General features: G+C 38.7%; 1 protein-coding gene across 1 annotated transcript in view; it reads left to right on the top strand.

Moving 5' to 3' along the window:
- Nucleotides 1–24,273, top strand: part of MYOM1 (myomesin 1) — a 72,559-nt gene that overhangs the window by 35,944 nt on the left and 12,342 nt on the right. The window contains 21 exon segments of the mRNA XM_032696437.1: nucleotides 30–154; nucleotides 1,713–1,896; nucleotides 2,872–3,046; nucleotides 5,337–5,417; nucleotides 5,419–5,456; nucleotides 8,256–8,276; nucleotides 8,279–8,308; nucleotides 8,311–8,391; nucleotides 8,394–8,411; nucleotides 8,414–8,447; nucleotides 9,151–9,299; nucleotides 9,949–10,133; nucleotides 11,148–11,262; nucleotides 16,081–16,237; nucleotides 17,113–17,219; nucleotides 17,330–17,374; nucleotides 21,109–21,245; nucleotides 22,100–22,244; nucleotides 22,867–22,926; nucleotides 23,181–23,248; nucleotides 23,800–23,913. Of these exon segments, the coding sequence (XP_032552328.1) occupies nucleotides 30–154; nucleotides 1,713–1,896; nucleotides 2,872–3,046; nucleotides 5,337–5,417; nucleotides 5,419–5,456; nucleotides 8,256–8,276; nucleotides 8,279–8,308; nucleotides 8,311–8,391; nucleotides 8,394–8,411; nucleotides 8,414–8,447; nucleotides 9,151–9,299; nucleotides 9,949–10,133; nucleotides 11,148–11,262; nucleotides 16,081–16,237; nucleotides 17,113–17,219; nucleotides 17,330–17,374; nucleotides 21,109–21,245; nucleotides 22,100–22,244; nucleotides 22,867–22,926; nucleotides 23,181–23,248; nucleotides 23,800–23,913 (2,069 nt within the window).

The following is a 24,273-nucleotide window of genomic DNA, read 5'->3' as shown; positions in this document are numbered from 1 at the left end:
AAATATTAATTTCTTATTCTGTTCTTCAGAGGGTGTTGTTCCAGGTCCCCCTACAGACCTCCAAGTTATTGAAGCCACTAAGAACTATGTTGTGCTTAGCTGGAAACCTCCTGGACAGAGGGGCCATGAGGGTATCATGTACTTTGTGGAAAAGGTAAAATTGGACAAAATCAAAATTATGCTGTGGCAATCTTTTACACTTGTTTTGCCATCTCTTCTGGACTTCTAGTTAACTTTCATTTCTGTCTGAGACTTTCAAACCAGGGCCAGAACTAGAACTTCATCAAGATAATTGTTAAACTGTAGATTAAGATAAACTAAGAAGAGAAGAAAGAAGAGAAATACAAACAGAAATACAGTATAGAAAACACAATCTGCAGATGCAGATTGCGTCACAAACTGTAATGTTCTTTTGTGAATTGCGTTATTCACCTCCCTTGGAGTAGATGGACTGACAAACTCCCTCTGTAATGAGAAAACACAGAGCAAAGTCACATGCTTATATATGTATCTCATATACATATGATATAAAATATATACATAAATTTTGTATAAACAAAGCTTGTCTAGTAGGACACCCTGGATGGAAGCATTCTGCAAGAGTTTCTTGGCATCAGCAGTTTCTCTTCCAGCTGCCTTTTCGTATTTATCCTCTACATTAACTTTCCATTTGCTTCACCAACTCAACAAAGATGACAAAATTTCTTTTTTGATTTTCTAGAACAGAATCAGTTTTAATTTCAGTGTTCAGCTTTCCTGAGGTGTTTCTTCATGGCTGCTAGCCTAGAAAATTCTTCACCCCGTCACCCTTTTTACTCGTATGTCATGGCTCATAAACTTTTTTATCAATGCTTTTCTCTGTCAGGCTAGAGGGGGCATCAAGGGAGACATAAATATCTTCTAATTTTGTGGTTTTTTCATCTCTCGTACAAAATCTAGTCTAAATAAATGAATTTCACTTAGTAACAAGCCTTAGAGAGGGTGAATATATGAATTTTGAGTTTCCATATATGAAATGATAACTGATTGCCTGCTGAGTACTCAGCATTAATGTCAGATAATCAGAGAACATTCTCCTGAGAATTTGAATCCCTCAGAAACCAGAACCATTACTTGAATTTATACTTAATGTAAATCACAGTGGAAAATTAATCACTAGTATTAATAGTATAAGTGATCATGATATGTAGAGTTTCTAGCCACAGAAATAAAAAACAATTTACAAATTAATTGCACGTGTTAATTTTTTTCTGGAAAATGAGGGTCAGATCCTGATGAGGGTAAAACTCCTTATTCTGGAAGCCACACCAAAAGCATTAAGAATGACACAAGCACATTTATGAGCAGTGTAGCAATGTTAGAGTTTTGCTCTTTACATGATTCTGAATATCTGCAGAACTTATTTTGAAAGTGGTCCAGACTGGATGCAGTTATTAATCACATCACATCCTTGTGCTGGAGAGGAGGTTAGCTTTGATGTATAAAAACCAGTAAACTTTTATGTAAGTTTTCTGGAGTAGGTGGACATCTGGCAGATTCATAATCTTTGAAACATGCTCATTCTGTGAAAAGGCAAAAACAAAAAAGGGATGTGTTTCCCTGTTTTCCACAGCATATGTGCATTTAGTGGTCTGGGTAGAAAGCCTTGCTGGGTTAGACACTGAGCTTTCAGAAGCTTTTGTTCTGAACGTGGTTTCTGGGATTGTCTACAGTGCATTGCCGGCACAGAGGACTGGCAAAGGGTGAACACTGAGATCCCTGTGAAGTCTCCTCGCTTTGCAGTTTTTGATCTGTCTGAAGGCAAATCCTACTGCTTCCGAGTTCGCTGTTGCAATTCAGCTGGAATTGGTGAACCCTCAGAAGCAACTGAAGCCACTGTAGTGGATGACAAACTCGGTAAGTGTGTGATCATATGTATTAAATTACCTCCATGGTAACTTTACAGTTTGTGATGTAATTGTTTTGTCTGTAGGCAGATAGCTGCCCAGAAAATAATTCAAGTATGAAAAGTACTGAATGATTTATTCCCTTTAACTAAAATAATTTTGGTTTGGTTGTTCAATCTTTAATGTACAGTCAAATGGCAGATGCAAAGCAAGGAAAATAACGATGCCAAGAACTTCAAAGACTGCGAATAGTGAAAGAAAATGAAAACTCAAGGAAGTACAAAAATATTTTGTTTTACTTAGAGTCTTAAATGCAAATAAGCCCAGACACCAGCAGAGTTCAATCTTCCTTGTTTGCCAAATTAAACAAAAATGAAGAATTTAATACTTACATGAAGGAAGAGACTTTTTTCACTGGAAGAGGAGCCAAGATATTCAACACAGAAAAACTTCAGTAGCTACACCTACATTAGCAATTTGTTTCCAAACAGCAATGCAGATTTCAATCCAATTCCCAGATGGTCTCTCTTTGCTTCATGTTGAGTTCTTGAAATACTTTGATGAATTTGAGTTACATTTTTTAAGAAGAATAAAATGTCTCCTCGAATAGCACTGTAGATGCACTTGGCTGCTTAACAAGGGCATTGGTTTCTGGCTTACCTATGGACTCCACAAGATCTTCAATGTGCACCTAACACATATTACCTTTTAGAAGGCTCCAAATCACATCTCTGGTGCAGATATTCAGTACAAGGAAATAAACAAAATATAATTTGAGGGAAATGCCCTGAATCATAGGCAATGGAGAAATGAGGAATCTCACTACCAAAGGCTTGAGCCTACTAATCCTGTCCTATCCTTAAATCAGAGAAGTTTTTTGAAGGTACTAATCATGTTAATATAATCAAGAATAGAATGTCACTCTTATTTTATTTGTAAATCTTGACTGGCTGGTCACTAATGTATTTCTGCTTCTCTCCCATAGATATTCCCAAAGCTCCTGGCCGTATTATGCCAACTAGGAATACAGACACCTCAGTTGTTGTCACCTGGACAGAGCCCCCAGATGCCAAGGAGCTAGTTGGGTACTACATCGAGTCAAGTGTAGAGGGATCTGGTCGTTGGGAACCATGTAACAACAATCCAGTGAAAGGCACAAGGTAATGATTTTTAAAGCATGAAAATTATGGTAACCAGTTTCTGACCTACTGGAAATATGTGCTTTCCAGTCATTAACAATAGTAGAGGTAGTCTGTCTGTGGTAGCCAGAAGGCTGGAATCAGTCTTGCAGGTGAAACTCGTAAGAAGTTATAAAAGCGTACTTCAAAGTGTGAGTCTTGTCCAAAAAGAAATTATAATCTACCTTATATTAGAAACAATTAGCAAGGGGAAAAAATATGGACATGCTAGTGAAGAAAAGAGAAGTAGCTCGCTAGTTCTACTGTTGTACACTTTGACAAGAAACAGTACAGTGAGGAATGACTGGAGCTACAAATGTGGAAAACTAAACTGCATAATGTTTGGAAACAAAGTGCTTTGTTTTGGAAGACTGCTGTAAACATGTCTGGACTGTGTATCTAGACTGTCAGGAGGGCATATGAACTATATCATACTAACAATATTACTTTCTAATTGCTCTTTCACTTGCAATAAAATCAAGATATTAATGAACACTCATATATGGGATACAAACATTTCTTAGTGATGTGTAGCTTGGTCTCTAGTCAGAAAAAATAATCAAGATTTAAGACTTCATAAGTTAAATCAGATTTGGGTTTATTTGAATAAGGATATAATCTTCAGTCTGAAGGAGTAATTGCAGAACTTTGTCTCAAGTAGATTGATGTCAATACAGAGGTAGTCCCTGCTTGTTATGACTGTCTATGCTTACATGTAATGGCTATCCATGACAACCCTTATTAAAATAAGTAAGGATCTCCTAAATACTCTTGGATCAGCTTTGTTTTTTAGAAAAGCATTGTAAATGCTTAGTATATCAAAAGTACCTAAATCCTCACTTTCTTGTGTATGTTTTGCTTGTGTGCACAAGCAAAACAGTTTTTGCTTAGTATTATTTTGTGCATTTATATTGCAACAGATCTATGTGTCAATACTATATACTTTCATTATATACTTCCATGATTTATATTATAGCTATATCAAGTATTGGTGAAGTTTTGTGTTGTTTGCTAACTGTAAAATATGAAATGTGATCTTTATTGTCCTTATAAATAGAAATATTTTTCTGAGTTAATACATATTGTGATATAACTACACTACATAGGTTTCTATTACTGCATTTTTAGTCACTGTGATATAATGTATGATGCAGTCAGGCACAGGCTTTCTCTTAACTCTTGATTTTTCTGGTTGAGTCAATCTCAAAGCATTAGCTGTACTTCATAGTTTGCATTATGAAGAATATTTTGATCTTTTGAAATTTGTTTTCTGCACCCATAATGTGAAAGCAAATGATTTGGAGAAGTCTAGTAGAATGGGTAGGGAAAATTCAGCTCTGAAAATTTTGATACAGGTTTTACTTTTTCCCCCAAAATAAAACTTTGATTTTGTTTTCCACATTATATTTGCTTCATACCCATTGCCATGATGTCAGTTCCCCCCCCCCCCCCCCCCCCCCCCCCCCCCCCGTGTTGGTAGTACAAGGCATGACAATTATGAAGTAGAATGAAATAAAGGTCACATGCAATACAAACAAAATAACGTATTGAAAAATAAATGTTATTTTAAATAAAAGTTTAAATTTTCAAACCACAGTCTATTCCTAATAAAATTATCCTGTCTTGAGAAATTTTGTGTTTTCAGGGTGGACACCAGAGAAAAATTTAGGAGGGTGTTTTATGTGACAATTAAGTAATCTAGTAAAAAAACTATTCAAATAAAAGAATTCGTTGGCTCAGATTATTGTGCCATGTGTAGAAGCAAGAAAGTGAAATTTAAAAAATCATTTAACTCTTGTAAAATGCCCGTAACTTTTTTGAACAGTAACAATTTCCATTTATGGTGGAAGTGATTTATGGAAACTTGTGTACATGTGTCTGTTACTTATGTAATGAAAATATCCCACAAGAAGCAAATATAGACCTTACCTCTGCAGATTTTCACATTTTTCTGTCGGGAAGTATGGAATGTATATATAGCAGAAGTAAAGTAGACCCTGTGGTAACACAAAAACTTGTGCAGTCTTAAGAAGGAAAGAGTGTTGGTAAATGGTATGTCTAAAGAGACATGAGTTTAGACATATTTTGTTGGTTAAACAAGGTGCTGAGATACCTCTGCAGCTCTGACTCATATAAGGGACTGAGGTCATGATTTATCCGTGGTTTTCAGAAACCAGAGTAAAATTTATGGAAGAAATATTTTCTGTTCCCCCTTAGGATTTTCCTTTTCTTTATAATATCTTCCTAAGTATTCCTCACGGATTTGTTTTAGATTCGTTTGCCATGGGCTAAGCAATGGTGAGAAGTACATTTTCAGAGTCAGAGCTGTTAATGCAGCAGGGTCAGTGAATTTCACAGGCTTCAGAGCCTATAGAGGTGAAAGCAGCCATTGGTAAGCCATTTTCCATTGCTCTTTTCAATGGTATCTATGTTGGGGTTTAATGAAGTAAAGAAGTTTTCAGCAATATTGTAAACTAATCATTTTGTTTATGATGTTGTCCACAAATAATAATTTATCATAGATCCTTTGGCTCCACAGCCATAGTTTCACAGTCAATGCCCACTCTGTAGACTGTTCACCTTCAACTGTCCAGTCTTTCAGGTGTTTCTTGTGAACCACTGTATGAGGGCACTGTCAAGTTCACTTCATAGGTATCCTGGAAAATGGATGTCATTCTGATGCTGTAATCTGGTATATCACCTCTAATGACACCATCCTATATACAGTCAGTTTCTAAGAAATTTTTTCCATACCTAAACCCAGTAATCAGTGCAATGTGTCTTTTGTAAAACTTCTATAACCTGGTGTTCTCCCTTTGCTGATGGATTATTCTGTTTGCCACTGCCTGAGGACTAATATAAAGATTAATGAGACCATGAGCTATTTGAATGAATTGCATGTCTGCAACATCCTCACTCTCTTTTTATCAAGACTGCATACCTCGCAACCTCTAGAGCAAGAGAGTGGCCAAGGCAATTTCTGAGACTCATCTTGAAAGACGATCAGAAAACATGACCTGGAAGATCTAATACTCAAAATAATTGTAGCAATTAAGTATTAATATATTAACATTCCATCGTTTTTTTCTGCTCTGAAAACTAGACATTATTAAAAAAAGCATTATTCGTGAGTAGGCTGAGAGGATTTCTACACATTTCAAATTTTTGTGAATTCAAGCTTAACATTTTGTGCATAAACCAGTCATGTTGTCATATTTTGGCGTATTTTTCACTGATGTATTTCTTAATTCTGCTGACTAAATGAAGTAAAAAGAATGTATTCTAATCCGAAATGTCTTTGCTGTTTATTCGGCAATTATAGGGGAGGATTGCTTCATGGTGTGTGTCCTGAACTGAGTGTAAAGCTGGTGGACTAACAGCCACATACCAGCTGGGAAGGCATGCATGAGACCTCCAGCCTATCTTTGACAAGATGCTTGCTAAAATGCAATGCTAAATTTAATAGAGACACACACTACTCAGTAGCTGTGACAAACTGGGGAGTACAGGAGACTGTAACATGAGAGAATGGTTAAGAATGCACCTGCACCAAAAAAGTGCTGCTAAGCAGGCAAGTAAGTCTCTACCGAGGATCTTTGACAGTGGAAAAAGTCAGAAAGAGAAAGATACAGGGAGAAGTTAATAAAATAAATAGATTTCACTGCTTTGGTACCTCCATCAGACTGCTGTAACCTCTGTTCGTCCTACCTCAAGCAGATATGCTCTACGGTGATGCATTCATCAGGCCCATCAATTAGGGCTCAACTCTCCATTAAGATCATTATGCAAATGAATGGTATATTTTTTGGAGACCACTTTACAAATGGGGCGTTACTGAGAGTGAAAACATATAAATGTGTTAGTAGTTTAATGGCTTGTTGACTACATTTTAGTGTATCCAAGATACTATATTATGTCTAAATGCTTCAGTAATTTGTTAGGAGTCTGGTTACCTAGTCCTGGGTTATATATGTGGGCAGAAAACAAAATCTGATTACGACGGTAAGCATGAAAATCTGTGTTCTGTAGGATATTGAAGCTCCTTTGTGGATTGTGCCTAAGCTACAGCTTATCTCTGACACACTTGAATGTTGTGTCTATCTCTAACTGATAGCATATGTAAAGAGGAAAACTTATAAGTTATAGGCACGTGTACAAAATCATGTTTTATGTTTTCAGCACCTAGACACCCCTTGTGCCCAAGAAATGTGAGGCTTGAATTTCATCCTGGTACCTGGCCAGTGAACTGAACTCCACCCCAGGCCTCTGAAATAAGACTCAAAAAGCTTGTGCAAAATGTTGAACAGAAAACAAAGTAGAGGCACCTGGGGCTATATGGCACCGATATAAACATTGAAGACAAAAGGAAATATATATGATGTATGATTCCATCCAAAGTAGGGACTAGGGGGTCAGAAGTAGAACTTTTCACTTGGCATAACATATTGGATGCAGGCAACCATTTCTCCACTAGATACAGAAGAAATATAAGAAGTTGAGTTAGGATTAAGTGAATGATTTCTGCATTATTATAAAAAAATCTAAGATGGAGGATTATGCCATGCATTTTTAATGTAAGTGAAGTAACAGACATGTTCCATTTCTAGTCAGTCTACAGTGCCTATGATCACACTGTCTTCCACTAAGGTAAGCTTATGTGATGGGTGCAATGATAAAATTTGCATGTCAGTGTAAAAAATTAAAAAGAAAAAAGAAACAGACAAAGTCCATTCTTGGGAGAGAAGAATGTGAGACTTTGAAAAAGAAAAGGAACTACAATGCATACGGTATGTGTGAAAAAAGGTTTGGTTCCTTCAAAAGAAACAAATCATTGCATCTCCAAGTTTTTTTACTTTCCTGTAAATGATAGTTTCCATTCCTCATTTTTCACAATATTAAAGTGAGTCCTGATCACTTGCATCAGAGCTGCAATGCAAACATCTTTCACTATGCATCAGCTTGCTTCAAAAGCAGGGGATCCGAAAGTAATTCCTATGCAGTTTGGACTTCTGCATTTGGTTTGTGAAAGCTTTATCCTGCATTTCTTATTCCAGCTCCAGAACTTACCTTGAGCGCATAAATATTGTCCTAATTAGGAAACAGCAGGGGGGAGCCACTGAATAGGTAAGTGAAAGCCAGTCTGACAATTGAAATATTACTTCCTAATTATGTGTTATTTACATTGAAACAGCTGCTCCATCTCAACCTTATGACACGTGGTACTTGAGAGCGTTCGTGACTCGATGGATTGGGATGGAAACAACCTAAAGTCACTGGTGGAACTGAAATTACTGGCTACTATGTGAACTATTGTGAAGTGGTTGATGGGTTCCTGGAAAGTGGAAGGAGGCAACATTAAGGCTGTTACTGAGAGGGCATACGGGTAAGAGATACCTTCTGTTATTGCTGGGGGTACAGACAGTACTTCCAAAACAAATCTCAAAGACACATTGGGTTGAATTCTGATTCATGTACAGATAGCTGTTCAGAGGGTTTTAAATCCATGATGAAAAATTATTTAGCTCTGTTAAACTTCCCTGCAAAATTGTTTGTACTTACCTATTGGTCTAGCACCAACTGTTGTGTTAAATCACTGACACAGTCTGATTTGTAAGTCAGGCCCTCACAAGAAATGGCATTCCTACTGGGTTGGTGGACATACCCAGTGATTGCTGGTGCTGGAACCAGCCCTGTGCCAGCTGCTTTTTGTGATTCAGTTCTTGACCCCAATTTAGAGACAGTGCTAGCTACAGCCTTGTTGAGCTGCTTTCGAAATGAAAAGCAATGCCAGGACTGAGTTTCACCCCACTGTGAGGACACCTCTTGCCTTAAGTGAACTTGCTCTGTACCACGAGGCAGACTAAGATGATTGTTTCCTCCCTGACTATTAAAGTGTCTATCAATAGGAAAAGAGGGTTACAATTTGAATGTGCTAAGACCACTCAAATATGCTTGTCAAAAAAGACAAGTTATCATCTTAAGCTGTCAATAATGCTTCCATCTTCAGTTACACTTAAAAGCATGCTCATGCATTCAATAATTGCTATTGTGACTTTCTTCTAAAGATTCAATACATAGTTAATAAGTACCATCTTATTGATCCTGCAGATAGAAAACCTGAAGGAAAACATGGTGTACCAGTTCCAGGTGGCTGCTGCTAACCTGGCTGGGGTTGGAACACCCTCCCAACCCAGCAAGCCCTTCAAATGTGAAGAGTGGACCATTGCTGTACCCGGTAGGATCCTGAGTGGGACACAGCCCAAGGGTGCTCTCTGATCTAAGTCCTCAATGCAGTCAGTTTGCAAAGAAGCCAATGGGGCCCTGAAGTTCATGCCCAGGCTTGAATCTCCATCACTGATTTAATACCTTTACAATGATGCATTACGTAATCCCTTTTATCAGCAGCATTTTGCAAGCAACCTGTATTTTTTTTTATCTTTCCTTCTTGTTCCTCTACTGTGTCTGCCACTTTGCTTTCTGGTTTAAATAGTAGACATAAATACCTGCCTAAGGTACAAGGCAGAGAAGAATGAGGTCTTGTAACCCTTGTGTAAATGTATCACTTCAAGGCCAGATCCCTTTACACAAGCAGGACATTGGTTTAATAATTAACTTATTTCCCAGAGTTTGAAGGTTATTTGTCAATTTTGTAAGTTCATGAATATTTGATCAAGATACCAGTCTCAGCCAATCAGATTGATTTTTGGACCAGTCTTTTTAATTGGCATGGGTTGCATTTACATCAGGTCTAGATATGATACAGAGGAGCTGCATGTTGTGTCAGTTCTGGGTACACCATGTGTCTGGTTTTGATCTCTGAAGTCTTATGCATTAGTCCCTTTCAAATTTATTTTGATGCCACAACTCCAGCTTTTACCTTTCAGGGCCACCCCATGATGTCAAATGCACAGAAGTTAGGAAGGACTCTCTGGTTTTACTGTGGAAGGAACCAGTTTATACTGGCCGTAGTCCCATAGTTGGTTATTATGTTGATATGAAGGAAACTGAAGCAAAGGAGGAACGCTGGAGAAGTGTCAATAAGAAGCCACTTCAAAAGAAATACTTGAAGGTAAATAGCCAAAGATTCAAATACTGGTATAACAGTATAACCTTGAGGAAGTCAGTCTTCAATAGCATCATCCTGTGCTGATCATGGTTCCACTAAATGGAATACTTAGTAAGTTATATTGGGCCAATAATACACACATGTAACAGCTGTATAGACAGACAAGATGGTAACTCTGAACACAAACTGGTATGACAAGCCTAAAAATAAAAGAAAGCGCTGCTAAAACCAAATACCATCCTTGTAACACAGGAGGCATCCGTAGCGTTTGCTGGCTCAAAGGGTAGCACTATACAAAACCAGATGCTTTGATAATGTGGCAAGTGATTCTTTCTAATACAAAGTACCCTCTCTTCACATTTCACAAGTTAAACTCAAGCTTTTTGCACTATTATGCTACATAATTTTGTGGAACGTCTTTTAAATAAGGGAATATCAGTATCTCAGTTCTAGAGATACATCTGAAGTAGGTTTGCTATTTGTATGCTTTTCAGAGTACTTGAAAGACAACTCGCTTTAAAACATGATCCTTTCATGTATATTTTAAAGGAGTATTCACAGGTGTTATAATGTCAGTATAATTCCTCAAGTCACGACAACTAAATCTGTACAATTAAATGCCCTCCTGTTTCTAAATAGGTGTGGCTGACACTTATTACCCTGATAATTTCATTTTTAAAAGTCAGCATTTATCTGCAGTAAAAGACTGTGATGTTTCAGAGGTCAATGTACAAGAGTTGAAAACACCCTGTTCCAAAACCAATGCTCCTTTTGCAAAAAAGTCAATGACAGTAATGACGCTCTCTGAATGTTAACTGTGCACACAGGGAAGGAGCAAGTCATACAGATTAGTCATGTCACTCTGGAATTGAAAAAAAAAAGAGAGAGAGCTGGAAAATCAATGAAACAAAACAAGAAAGGAAATATAATTGTCAAGTATCCAGACTGATCTTTATAAGCATGAAATTAAAATCAGTCTTTTGCAACCCATTGTGTGTGTATATTTGGTTCCTCCAGATCGATGGCCTAACACAAGGTGTGAGTTACGTGTTTCGTGTGCGGGCAACAAACCAGGCTGGTGTTGGGAAACCATCAGATGTCACAGATGCTGTTTTAGCTGAAACACGACCAGGTTTGTTAGAAATACTTCCTCTTTTTTGTCATATTTACACGGTTCCTGTTTGTGTGATGTGTTCACCTGCAAGCTACATGCCAACAGCCTGACCTTTCTCAGGTCAAGCTTTTTTACAAAGCAAGATATGAGTTGAGGGTTAGTTTCTTGTCTGGTATATTTTAAGGTCAGAACTGATTTTCTTACTGTAACTACAGGCTCAGGAATATAAAGATACAATAAAGTGTTAAGATTTGCATGTATCTATAGATAAATAAGCAGAGGACCCACTAAAATCCGTTCAACCAAACAATAAACTACAGATGTAGATTTTGCCCTTCCCATATTAAACTAATTGTTTATGCTTTATCATTCTCCTTTTTGTGTGTAATGTGCCTCAGGAAAGGGTAAAAGAAATTATTTTTTTCCCTTGGTCTTTAAAATAAAGGCTTTAAAAGCACGATGAAGTCACTTTGGAGACCACTTTCAGTAGGAATTCAAGTGCAACTGTTTGCTGGAGTCATCCTCAAAGGCTGGCTCCATCATGTCTGTAACACCAGAAAAAAACACAGGAACCAGTGCAAAGGCAGAATCTCCATACCTGGAACTTCAGGAAACCGCTGGGTTCCATTTAGCTATACAAGTAACTTAGGTGACTTTGGTCAGAGACAACAACTTTTTTTGTCACTAAGTCCCTAACAGAAAACACAAGTATGGGCTTGTGGCTTATTCTTCTATAGATTTTAGAAGTGCAGAGTTCTATGAGGTGCAAGAACAAATTCCCAGATATTTTAATCAAATCTAGTATAAGGTTAGTATGATGTAAGAAAGTACAGGAGTACAACCCGACCTGGATCCACTGTACACACTCTTTTCCTCTGACAAGTTCCCTTCCTACACCTTCAGACTCTCATACCTGATCTCACCTGCGAAGGTTTCTAAGAGCAAGAAGGAGGGCAGGCAGTGGGGAGACAGGACAGCAGAGGGGCTGGGGACAGCTGGACACAGGGACCATTAATAGCATGGGCACAGACAAAGGAGGTGGCTGTCTGAGCAAACCGCTGCCTACTCTGCCTACACAGTAAGGCAGACGGCTGCTCCCACCTGGAGAAACAGGCAGGATTTATTTGGGATGCTATTGACTGTGAGGTGTTGTGAGGCACTGAGCAGACATCATCAGCGATCACCAGAACCTACTCCCACCCCAGATGCCTTGGGAGTATTTCTCTGAGACCCTTTCCCTGTTTCTGAACCCCAGACCCATTTTCACATCTTCTGTTCGCACAACAGCACTAGCCCAGCTCTCCTAGATGCCTGGTCCTTATGGCCAGGCAGCAAAAATTCTAACAAGCATTGAGTTAGCTCTCAGTGAGGCTGTAAGTCAAAAAATCTGAATAAGGAGGTCTGAAGCTGGGGGTGTAAAAGAACTGGAACACTCCAAGTGGGGAGATTGGGGTGACTGCTAGCAAGGCTGGGACGAAGGTACTAGAATAAGCAGATGGTCAGTTGAAAACGTGTAAGATTGGGATACAAGGATGATAAAAAGGGTAAGTCTGTGAGTAAGAAGGGTTTGGAATGGGATCTTTGAAAAATACAAGAGTCATAATTTCAGATCTATAAGGCTGCTGAAGCATGAGGGCTATTTCCATTACCTGCAAGTGGAGTAAGGCAAAACTTAGAAACTTATTCTTGAAAACAGCTTATATACAGCAACAACTTCTAAAAAGAGAATGAAACCACTACTAGTACTAAACTTTTGGCTTTATTAATCCATTTTCATTGAGGATTAATATCTATGTGTCATACTTTTGATAGAAAGTTGTGATGATAACAACCTTCAAGTGCACTAAATAAAGGATTGGCGCCATTACAATTAAAAAAATATGAACACAAACTCTTCTGAAGATGATCACCATGACCAAAAAAAATTTTACATTGTTTTCAGTGTTCACTCAGGTGAGGTGTATGTCCACCTGGCAATATGAACTTGAGCAGAACATTTCATTTACAGATCTCACCATTAGAGAAGGGAGGTTCATAAGTGTAACATCTGAGGGATCACCAGAAAGTCAGGATTTGGCCCAGTGAAATTGCAGGGAAGCTAAAAATGGTTTACTTGTATAAATCTACTTGACCCATATTTTGAGCTGAGATCTGCTGGTACAGCATCCACCAAACTAAGCTTCTCAGAAGTATTAAGAAAGGACAAAAAGCTTATTAAAAACAATTATTTCAGAAAGCAGTCTCTTGGGAAGGCTTCCACCTTTTTCATTCAAACCACACTAATTTCAAGAACAATCTTATCATTTTTTTAATATTACCACAAGTCTTTTGGTGTTGCCCAATGAATGATGCCTTTATTAACATCTTGGATGAAGACAAAACATTGTCAAATCTTTCTAGACAATTCCTGCTGGAATTCTACTTTTGGCAAATGTGCAGAATCAGAAGACAACTGAGCTTTCCAATCAAAGAATGCAAGCAAATAATATCCTGAATGAAAATACTTGCTTTTATACAAATGCTACCAGTTGTCTTTATCCAATGAAATGCGTAAATATACTGATACGATACTTTGCATCCACCTTCTTCTCTTTGGAAACCACATTTAATTTTTGTAGTTATCTTCTAAAATTAAATTAATAAACACAGCCACATAAACAAATACCAATCCAGCTGTAACTTTGTCTTTTGACAAAAGCACTTCAGCGTGTGTGGATCTCACAGGAAGCAAGGGAAATCCAAGAGTAGACTGCAACTCTTCCCCATTGCTATCCTTAGTCCTTGGGTATCTTGGTACAAAGCAAAATTAGATCCTCACCCTGCATCAGTCACTTGAGAAGGGCTTGAATCTCAGAAATTAATGAAACCCTGTCCCATTCAACTTTTCTGACCACCCACATTCAAAATTACGCCACTAACTTTACTGTTTTAAAGATGTCTGCTTTATGTTCATGTTGATTTGTTCCTGTCGATGCAATAAAAAAAGCTCAGATAAATGAAGTTTTGATATGACATCTAAGTATTTTATTTCTTATTGTGACTTTAAGAGAAGCTCTGGATGATATATTGAAACCAACAAGCTATCTAGAGGAGGGAAATTAAGACTACTGGTACTATGACAGCTTCTTCAGCTCCCTTTTGCAGGATAGATGGAGAGAGGTCTCCAGATCCAGTCAGTAATTCAGACAAAATTTTTTTTAATCATATAAATATTAGAGGTAAATTCCATCATCACTTCTGGAAATAAATGCTATGCATTGTTATTGTAATGAGAATACTTTAAAACAAATAGAAAAGATTCTGCTCTTCAAATGAACCTTATGGCTGTAATTCTTTGTATGTCACATAAAATGCCATCAAAAGATTCATATGCTAATGGCTAATGATCTACAGGAAAGTAAACACTAATGAAATTTCAAGTGATGAATTTTGCATATAATAAATTAAATTATAAAAAAATTGTAAATATGCTGCTGCCTAAAAAAATATTTGTAGACCTTAGACTTCATTTTTCACATATTGGTACTTAATGTGCTTCACTACTGGAAGGGCTGGTTATCAACAGTATCAAAATGGGAATATTAATCTCATCTTCCATTAAACACTTTTGGCAAATTATAAGACTAAGAAAGCTGCATGTACACCAATTCTCATTACAGGAGCTGCTCACAGTTCTGGAAAAGATGTGTATAGTGTTAGGATGATGAAACACAGAAATCTCCTTGTATGCTTGAGGGTCATTAAGAAATAAAGCATTTAATCTCAATGTCAAGAATAAGGCTCTTGCCTTTAAGGTACAATACTTTGTGGAGAAATTGTGTCATGGGCATTCTGAGCAGCCCAGAATTGTCTTAGCCCAAGTAATAGGACATGAGTGCCCTATTCAGATGCAAGATCCAGCTCAGAGCTGTTCAGAAAAGGAGGTTGGATGTTCTCCAGCACCTCTCAGTGCACACGCTCTCCCTGACATTCTCAGACAAGTTGTTGAAATGAATGTTAACGCCACAGATGATGAGCTCGCCCAGTTACCCAAATCCCAGATGAAATTCCCTCAGCTTCCCTGGGGTGAGAGTGAGCAGCATAGAGATGCTTTCAGGTTTCTGACACGGGATTCACCCCCAGCGCCTCTTAAAGGACAAACTGGGTCACCATATCCACCTCAAGAACTGTAGGTACTGGCAAAACAGGGTGGCTGACTTAAGCAGCTAATTGCAAATATTCACTCCCTTTGTGGGCCCAGGATTAATGGTGCAGACGGTGGCAGGGCCGGATGCCAAGCACAGCAATTAAACCAACCTCCTGGAGTGAAGCCAGTGTCACTGAAAATGTGCCTCAGTCACACAAGTGTGCACTGCTGGGGCGACTCAACTGCTTCCTCTTCTACCTCCTGCACCTCTTCAAACGTCCACATTTGCACACGTTTTTCCCTTTATTGCTCTTATCTTATTAGAGAATAGGAAATTCATGCTGCATAATGAAAGATGTAACTACCCCCTAGTATGGAAAATATTTCTATTTAATATTTCAAACATTTAGTGGATTTAGAGGCTTGGTTTTTTTCCTCCTTCAGTTTTTTTCATAGCAAATATCATAATTCTCGTGCGTGCTTAGATGCTTAGACTTGCTCAAATAAATCAGTTGATTTATAATGGTTTTTAATCTGTGGACTAGAAAAAGAACTGTTCTTGTGAATCAAGGACCAGTGAGTGCAGAAATTTATGTGCCAGCTGAGAAAATGGCAAGGATCTGCTTAATCAACCCTATGAATGATATCTATATATATCTATATTGCTGGCTTCTCTGAGAAACTGGAATTGCCTTGTTCATCTCTTTAAGGAACCAAGGAAATTGTGGTTGATGTAGATGACAATGGAGTAATTTCCTTGAACTTCGAATGTGATCAGATGTCTCCAGACTCTAAGTTTGTTTGGTCCAAGAATTATGAACCAATTGAGGATGACTCTCGACTGAACATCGATACCAAAGGCGGAAAGTAAGAACTCCCAAGGGAAGCCATAGTCTCATGTTTGAGAGATCTAGACAGTCACAGAAATCCATCCTTTTGATGTATGACCTCACTAAGAGCTAAACCCACCTCTTACTTGGAGGCTACTCCCTGAATATGCTGTTCTCCAGCAAGTCCATACGCAGACTGTTTGGAAATTGTAGATCGCACAGAATGAGTCAGACCTCCTCTTCGGGGAATTTAGTTATGTTTAGGCATGGGGAGAGAAAATTTGTGCTCTGTCATCTTATAACCTGTCAGTCAAGGCAGATTATTATTATTATTGTTATTGCTATTATTTTAAATCTCCAAATAATAAAATTATCTGGCTGCTTGCAAAATGCTTTTGCCATGTAACACAGCTGTAATCTTTGGAGCTGCTGCAGTAAGCAGGGCTTTCTTCTGATGGCATCACCATGGCCCACTTTAGCAATTTACATAATGATCTCCAAGCCCATTCTGTTTCTTCAGGCTTCTCACAGAGGAAGGCATGGCGAATGCACAGGTTCAGCCCTTGAAGGGCCTGCGTGCTCTTCTAGTGATGTAAAAGCCATACTGAAAGAAAAGGGGACTCACCGTAGTTACAGTGTTGCATAAGGAAATTGAATTGACCTGTAGTTACAGTATCCTTCTAGGGTCATCAAAGACTTGACAGTATTCTCTTTTTTTTGGTGCTGTCTCCATTTGTACCACGCATGGTAGGACCTACCCTGGTTTATAGTCACCTGAACTGTGCATTTGCCTGTTCAGTCAGAGCAAAAGCTAATACAAGACTATTTTTGTCTGGTGTTTTAGACATAAAGGAGGGGTTTGGTTTAGATTGATCTCACCTTTTTATCAAAATGCTTTTTTTCCCCCTAAAGGTCAAAAGCTTCCTTTAAGAATCTTGGAGAAGATGATTTGGGAATTTACTCTTGTATTGTTACAGACACTGATGGAGTTTCATCAAGTTACACAATTGATGAGGAAGGTAGACACAATGCCTATTAGGCATGCCTAGTTTGCTTTCACATCTATTTTTCGCTGTTTCTGTTTTTCTCGGATCCAGACCTTATATTATTTCTTTTATGTCTTTTGCAGAAATGAAACGCCTCCTTGCTCTGAGCCACGAACACCAATTCCCAAGTAAGTACATCCCATGTCTGTAGGGGAGAGTGGGATATCACAAACCTGATGCAATTGAAGATGTCCCTGCACATTGCAGGGAGGTGTTGGACTTGATGACCTTAATAAGTCCCTTCCAACCCAAACCAATCTATGCTTCTATGATCATAAAGCTCATACCACCATCACGTAGGGAGATCACTATAATAATTTCAAGTGAAAATGGTTTTGAATTGAAAAATCTGAGATTCCTTTATTTTTTTTGTCTTTCTTTCAGTACATTTGTGTATCACTGGTGTTCTTCCCAATCGGTTGCAGGCTACCGATCTAGGCATATAATAACTCTATGTACCAGCTGGAAAAAAAGTATCATGTCGGCTTTGGTTCTTCTGCAGAACAGACTTTTATACTTACTCAGCATACCTAACCTGATTTGAAAACCAGAATTTGAAAAATTATCTAGCTTCTCTCCGATTGAAGTTAGCGTAAGTTAAATTTAAGATTAACAAAGCAGGCAAGTGTAGTAAATTCAGCTGTAATGATCTATATACACAGAATTTCTCTGCTGAAATTCATTCCCTCCCTCTTTCCGTAGCATTTGGCATTATGGACATTCTTCCTGCAACTTTAGATGGTATTTTTGTCAATTCCACAGACCTCCCATACCTTTATGATATCCTGGCAGTAGCAAAACTCAGTTATTTTCATTGGAGTGGGACTTTTAAAAATGGGGGAAAAATAATATTGGATTGTATAATGAATTCTATTGCACACAACAAGATGAGACCTAAACCTCATTTCATCTTCTCCGGCTACATTCTCTTTTTTTCTGTTCAAGACCCTGAAACTCTTGTTTTAACATCTTCAGATTTGTGTATGCACTGCTGACACCTCTCCCAACTCAGCCCACACTGCACCTCTCAGCTCAGTCCAAACTTGGCTGCAGAAATGGCCTTTTTGCCCACATCATCTCTCTTTCTCATTTCCTTCTGCGTCTTTTTCATATCAGCTCTACTCTTCTCAACATATTATATCATCTTTTGACTGCTTCATGATAGCCTAAACATCCCTTGGTTTACTCCTGCTCCTCCTAATTATTTCCTCCTAATTATATTTTGACACTGAAAGTTAGTCATCACAGAACCTTACTGCTGCAGCACGACCTCACTTTCCCTGACCCTTCCCTTCTGAGGGCTTTGTGTTCACAACTAATGTCACAAAATAAGCTCCTCAGATGATGTCATCTTTTTCGCGCTGTATTAGGTAACAGCACACGTCTAGTTGTGCATGAGCTTCCAGAAGGCATAGGTAAAAAGGGAGATCACTGCAGAAAGTATCCTTAAGGAGGAAACTGTTTTACTTGCTTTGCCCACTCCAGGCCATGTGGGCACTTAAAATAAATACATACATATATATTACAAATAGGGGTTGAGATTCAGCTGACTATGCCTGTGAGGTTAGAAAAATAATAATGAGCTTCTCCGGATCAACAGGAAATCTTAGTCATATCTCCAAATAATCTGCTTGAGGATTATCCAAATTCTTAAAAACCAAAATTAGTTGCTAGGCAGTTCTGATTCAACACGAGCTCTTGCATGTTGCCTTGTTTGTACTTCTGAACAGCAATTAATGGTAACTTCTGCTTAGAAACACCTGCAGCCAGTAACTCCATTGTTTCAATAATGCAGCCTTACAGAACACAGCTATGTTTGGGTGCAATAGTGCATTGGTGCTAGGTAAAAATAAATTTTTCTAACTCTGCAACTGAGTAACTGCCCGAGGGCCCCCTGTCAAGTTCTGGTAGTAATTTGTGATGCTATAGAAATAGGATGTAAAACCTTGTAAGCATGATGGCTGGAAAATTACTAAAGTAGCTGCCATTTGGTGCTTATGGAAATATTTTAAAATAAGACTTTTGCCTGTAATGCAGGCTTGTCCAGTTCTTTTGGGCTGAGGAGCAAACAGCCTTTCCACCCCAAAAAGAATCCTTTTGCATCCTTTCAGCCCTTTATTTAACAGCTTCTGAGATACTTTCTTCCATGTTAGACTAAGATATTCTTAGTTAATTACAGGCAAGCCAAGTGGGGGTTTAAAATTGCTGTAGAGCTGACAGTGAGACAAAAGCAGTGCAGCCTGATGTCTATTCACACTCCCACTTGCTTCCTGTGCATTTCAGTCACTTTGTTTTGAGAAATTTTGCAAGCCCTGAGATTCCTTCTGTTCCTTACATACAAAGGGATAAACTGGGTGAGGAAAGCTCACACAGACCATTCGCACAGCTGGGGCACACTCCTGTGGGGTTGTCTTTGCCCCACTCCCTCATGATAATGCTGCCACTCCAGGCTCTCCCCTCTCTGGTTAAGCCTGTGTCTTTTTCGTAATTGTCTTTGTTTCCCTGTGACTGTTGCCACACCTCCCAGAAGCCTTATTTTCACCAGAGACAGACCCTGTGCAACTTAGGCACCAAAAGCATACATGCAGGTGTGGGAAGGGGAAGCGATGAGCACGGGAAAGAAGGAGGCGAGGGGTCCTCACCCCCTAAGTTTGTTTGGCATTGGGGTGGGATGGCAGTTGTGCTCCAGAAGGCACTTCAGTCATTTAGGCCAGTGCACATATATAGATGAGAGAAATTAGACACCTCTTCGGTCCCAGTCCTCTCCTGCTGTAACCGAGTCTTTGCATGCATGGTGCTAAAGAAACCACCCTGCCCTGAGATTCCTCTGGAAGGAGGTGTGTCTTTACACTATCACCAAACTATATCATCACATATTTAGCAACGTGTTTGTACACTGTCCTCAGCTGTTCCCTGCTACACCCTGGCACTGCAGACTTTACACTGCTGAGAAAGCAGAGATTGGAGGAAGAGTTCACATGCAACATACATAATCCCAAGAGTATGACTTGTCTTGAGAATGTGAGCATCCACTGAGACAGATAAAGCAATGGAAGCCAATAAAATGAGCAATATGCCCCAATATCAGAGTCTAAATGCTCATGCTTAATGTTGCTGATTATGGTGTCCTAAAGAAAAGTTAAAGTGAAAGCAAGCTGAGCACTGTTACTAACAAGAACAAGAAAATATATATAAAAAAAAAGAGACTAATATTACCTATGGTATAGTACATTATTTTTATGGGTTTTTTCCCCATTAACACTATGAATTAGTTTATATGCGGGCGATTTCCATTATTCATAGAAAAACAAAATGTACTGGGAAGACCAAGGGTGTATTGTGATACTTGGTGATCCTGGAGATGGAGGTTCCGCTCAGCAAAGGGTCAGAGTGCTTGCAGAAATCTCCCAACCTCAGCTCAGCTGACTTTCTGATCTGGCTTTGTGCTTTGGGGCTGTTTCCTTTTTCCTCTGAGTCACTTCACTGTCTTACAGTAATATTGTTAGACAACTCATTAAACATGGGTCTGCACCATACAGAACTCATATCATGCTGCACAGATACTTGCTGTTTAACTTTGAAATAGCCTTGTATTAGAATGGAGCATAACTCAAATGCTGAACACTTTTGGCTTGTACAGACCTTGTGATTGAAGGATCAGAAGATTAAATCTTATCTGTCATCCTATAACAGATATATGTGGGTGGAGAGGCATTCTATCTATATGAAAAGCCATCATAAGCTAGTACCTTGCATACAGTATCCAAGTATGAAAGAATAAGTGGCTTTCTGAATGTAGAAGAAAGCAGTTGTTGGGGTACTGGCAAAATATATACCTCATTCTTTTCTTTCTTCTTTGTAGCTGTCCCACTTACTTCTGAGTTGGCAGTGGAAATTTTGGAAAAAGGAGAAGTGAGATTCTGGTTGCAAGCTGAAAAACTGTCTGGCAATGCAAAGGCCAACTTTGTATTTAATGATAAGGAGATTTTCAATGGAGAGGTAAGCCTTTTAACTGCTCAGATGTGTTTGCATTTTTATGAGTATCAATGAGTATTAGTGTCTCTGTCTCCAATATACTTCCAACTACTATTCCACACTAATGCATTTTTATGAGAAATAACATAAGTCATGTAAAGCATAAATAGAAAGATTTTGTCTATAGTTCTGAGCTCCAGATCAATTCTACTGGATGCAGTTTATACAGGGAAGTTAAATGCCTTCTTGCCACCTGAGTACCACATGTTCTGCTAACTAGTGGGGACCACTGCTGTTCCTGCAATAAAGTAGCCCCAGGTAAGCAGCTACTGCTTTCAAGGAATCACTGCAGTAACCCAGATCCATCCTATCTCCTTCACCTATGGCTCTAGAATACCCTTGTACTTGATTCTCACCTCCTTTTGTTGTTTGGAGGAATTTATTACACCACAGAAAAATTCCCAAGCAGTTGTTTCCAGCAGCAAACTTTGTTACTCCCAAAGACAGGCCATGGCATGTTTTTGTTGTAACACTGATATCAGATAGAAGGCAGAGGTGGCACATTCTAGATAAAACCTTATCAAATAAAATCATGCTCAAAGAAAGAGTTATTCTGAAGACATGCAAATCTAAACCTTTCTAATGAAAAAGGACACAGTACTCACTGTACAACACAGATGTCACATGCTTGTATAGCATCAATAAATAGGCTTCACCTTGAATAGATTTATTTAACTGGAACTAGAGACAGTGGGACTCTGGACAAGTAGGTATCTGAATTAAGAAAAACTGAATTTCATCTATAGATATGCAAATATTCACAAATATTTTCTGTCTCTGATACGCATTAACCGTTGTTTTACTTTCCACTCCTGAAGAAATATAAAATGAAGGTGGACCAGAAGACTGGCCTTATTGAAATGATTATGGATAAACTTGAGGACAAGGATGAAGGCACTTACACTTTCCAACTGCAGGATGGAAAAGCAACCAATCAATCTAGCCTTGTCCTCATTGGTGATGGTAGGTCAATCTGTATTATGCAGTGGGTTGGAAAAATTATAAAGAGGTTACCTCAGTTGTCACCTTCACTTTCCACTGTTTTCAATATCAGTAGACCTTCCAGGTTTTTTATGTCACAGTTTTGTCTGCCTCACACAGGACAGAGCTTGTGTGTGAACTGAAATTTTTAAAGTGATGGGAGAAAGGGGAATTGTTACAGAAATGCAAAATACTGCAGCATGTCATGGTTAGCTTTTCTATGGGTGAAATGAAAATTTCCCGTGTAAAAAGCCCATTCAGTCAGGAACAAGCAGTTGCACCTGTTAGAGCTCAAGCGGCTGCTGACACTGCTGCCGCTCATTTGCCTTCCTACCAGGAGCGGAAAGTAGCTGTATGACTGGGGATTGCACGTCATCAGACAGGACACATTAAACTCCTGACGACTGCAAGCAGTTGGGAAAGTTGAGTTAGCTGTAATCAGCTTCTGACACTCTGAAATTTCCTGTGAAAACCTAATCCCGTGGCTGGATGCTCGTTGACATCCAAGGGACAGAATTGCTCCTAACTGTTACAGTGACAATCAGCACCCTGCAAATGGCACATGAAGTTTAACCTTGTATTTCTTACCGGTTTTAATTCCTAGTATTCAAGAAGCTACGGGATGAAGCAGATTTCCAGAGAAAAGATTGGCAGAGGAAACAAGGTGATAATATGATTATTTACAAGAATTGCATATGTGTTAGCCTGCTAAGAGTTTGATTATACTTTTATATGCTAATTTGAAATATATGAGTTTTATTCTGTTACATGGTTATTTACCTTCTGAAGGAGAAATAAGAAAAATAAAATTATATTAACATATAACTATTCCTGTCAAGTAAAACACATCTGTCTTTGGTTTTGTACCATAAATACCACTGATGTGACCTTCAAAAACATATGTGTAACTTTAAACAGGTCCTCATTTTGTGGATGAACTGGGATGGGAAGTTACTGATGAGTGTAACGTGATGCTGAAATGTAAGGTAAGGGACAAAGAAAACCAAGTTCAATGTTCAAAGCGCTTTGACCTACCACTACTTAGACAGTGAGGGTGGGAAGGGACTAAAGACACATCCTTTGCTTTTGTACTCCCAACTGCATATTGGATAGTGACAGAGTCTCTGAAGGGTAATCATGCTGGGGCAAAAGATCATTATGTGTAACAAAATACATTGGAAAATAGCTTGAACTTTTTAGATCTGTCAGCTTTCCCACTCAGGGAAAGGCACCTGAATAGGAATGGCAAGTCTTTACAAATCCTGTAACTTTCTCATTTTTGGCCTGTTTATGTGTGCAGAAATAGCCTGAGCAAGATTCACTGTTTCCCTGAGCTCCTTTTGTCTCTCTTTTCATCCCTGCTGTTTTCCCTCTTGCCTCCCTCATTTTAAAATGGAGGCTTGCAGTAGTTCACTGCAAACAAGTTGTAAAGCTTGCTGTTCTTTTATGAGAGACCTGAACAGGCTAACCCATGTGACACTGAGTTCCCCTGCTCAGATGAAGAGAATAATTGTGATGTGGTTTTCATCCATCCTAGGTGGCTAATATTAAGAAGGAAACACACATTGTATGGTACAAAGATGACAGGGAGATAATGGTAGATGAAGAACATGACTTTAAGGATGGAGTGTGTACTCTGCTGATATCAGAGGTGAGTGACTGTCCTCATTAGCCCTCAGCTGAAATTAGTGCTGTGAACTCAGATGAATGATATGATCTAATCTGATACTCCAGCAGAACAATTGAAAAAGGAAGTGGGTTTTAAAAATGGAAAAACTCACAAGGCGCCTGTGTTTTAGCTAAAGAAAATGTCTGTCTGTAACTGCTTGTTCGGGTTTTCAGGAAATGATGATTGAAGAGATAATAAGCTTGTCACTTCCTTTGCATGTCAGTTGAGAAACAGATTGAGACCACATTTCCATTTTGAATAGCATTTGGAAAGTGCATGTCACTCAGGCTTTCAGAGGACCACCCTCTCAGAGTCACTACAGGGGTCTGGTGCTTACCCAGC

Source organism: Chiroxiphia lanceolata, chromosome 1, assembly GCF_009829145.1.
Source record: "Chiroxiphia lanceolata isolate bChiLan1 chromosome 1, bChiLan1.pri, whole genome shotgun sequence".
Taxonomy (NCBI): Eukaryota; Metazoa; Chordata; class Aves; order Passeriformes; family Pipridae; genus Chiroxiphia; species Chiroxiphia lanceolata.
Note: the sequence above shows the minus strand (reverse complement) of the source record. Positions and strands in the feature narration are given on the sequence as shown.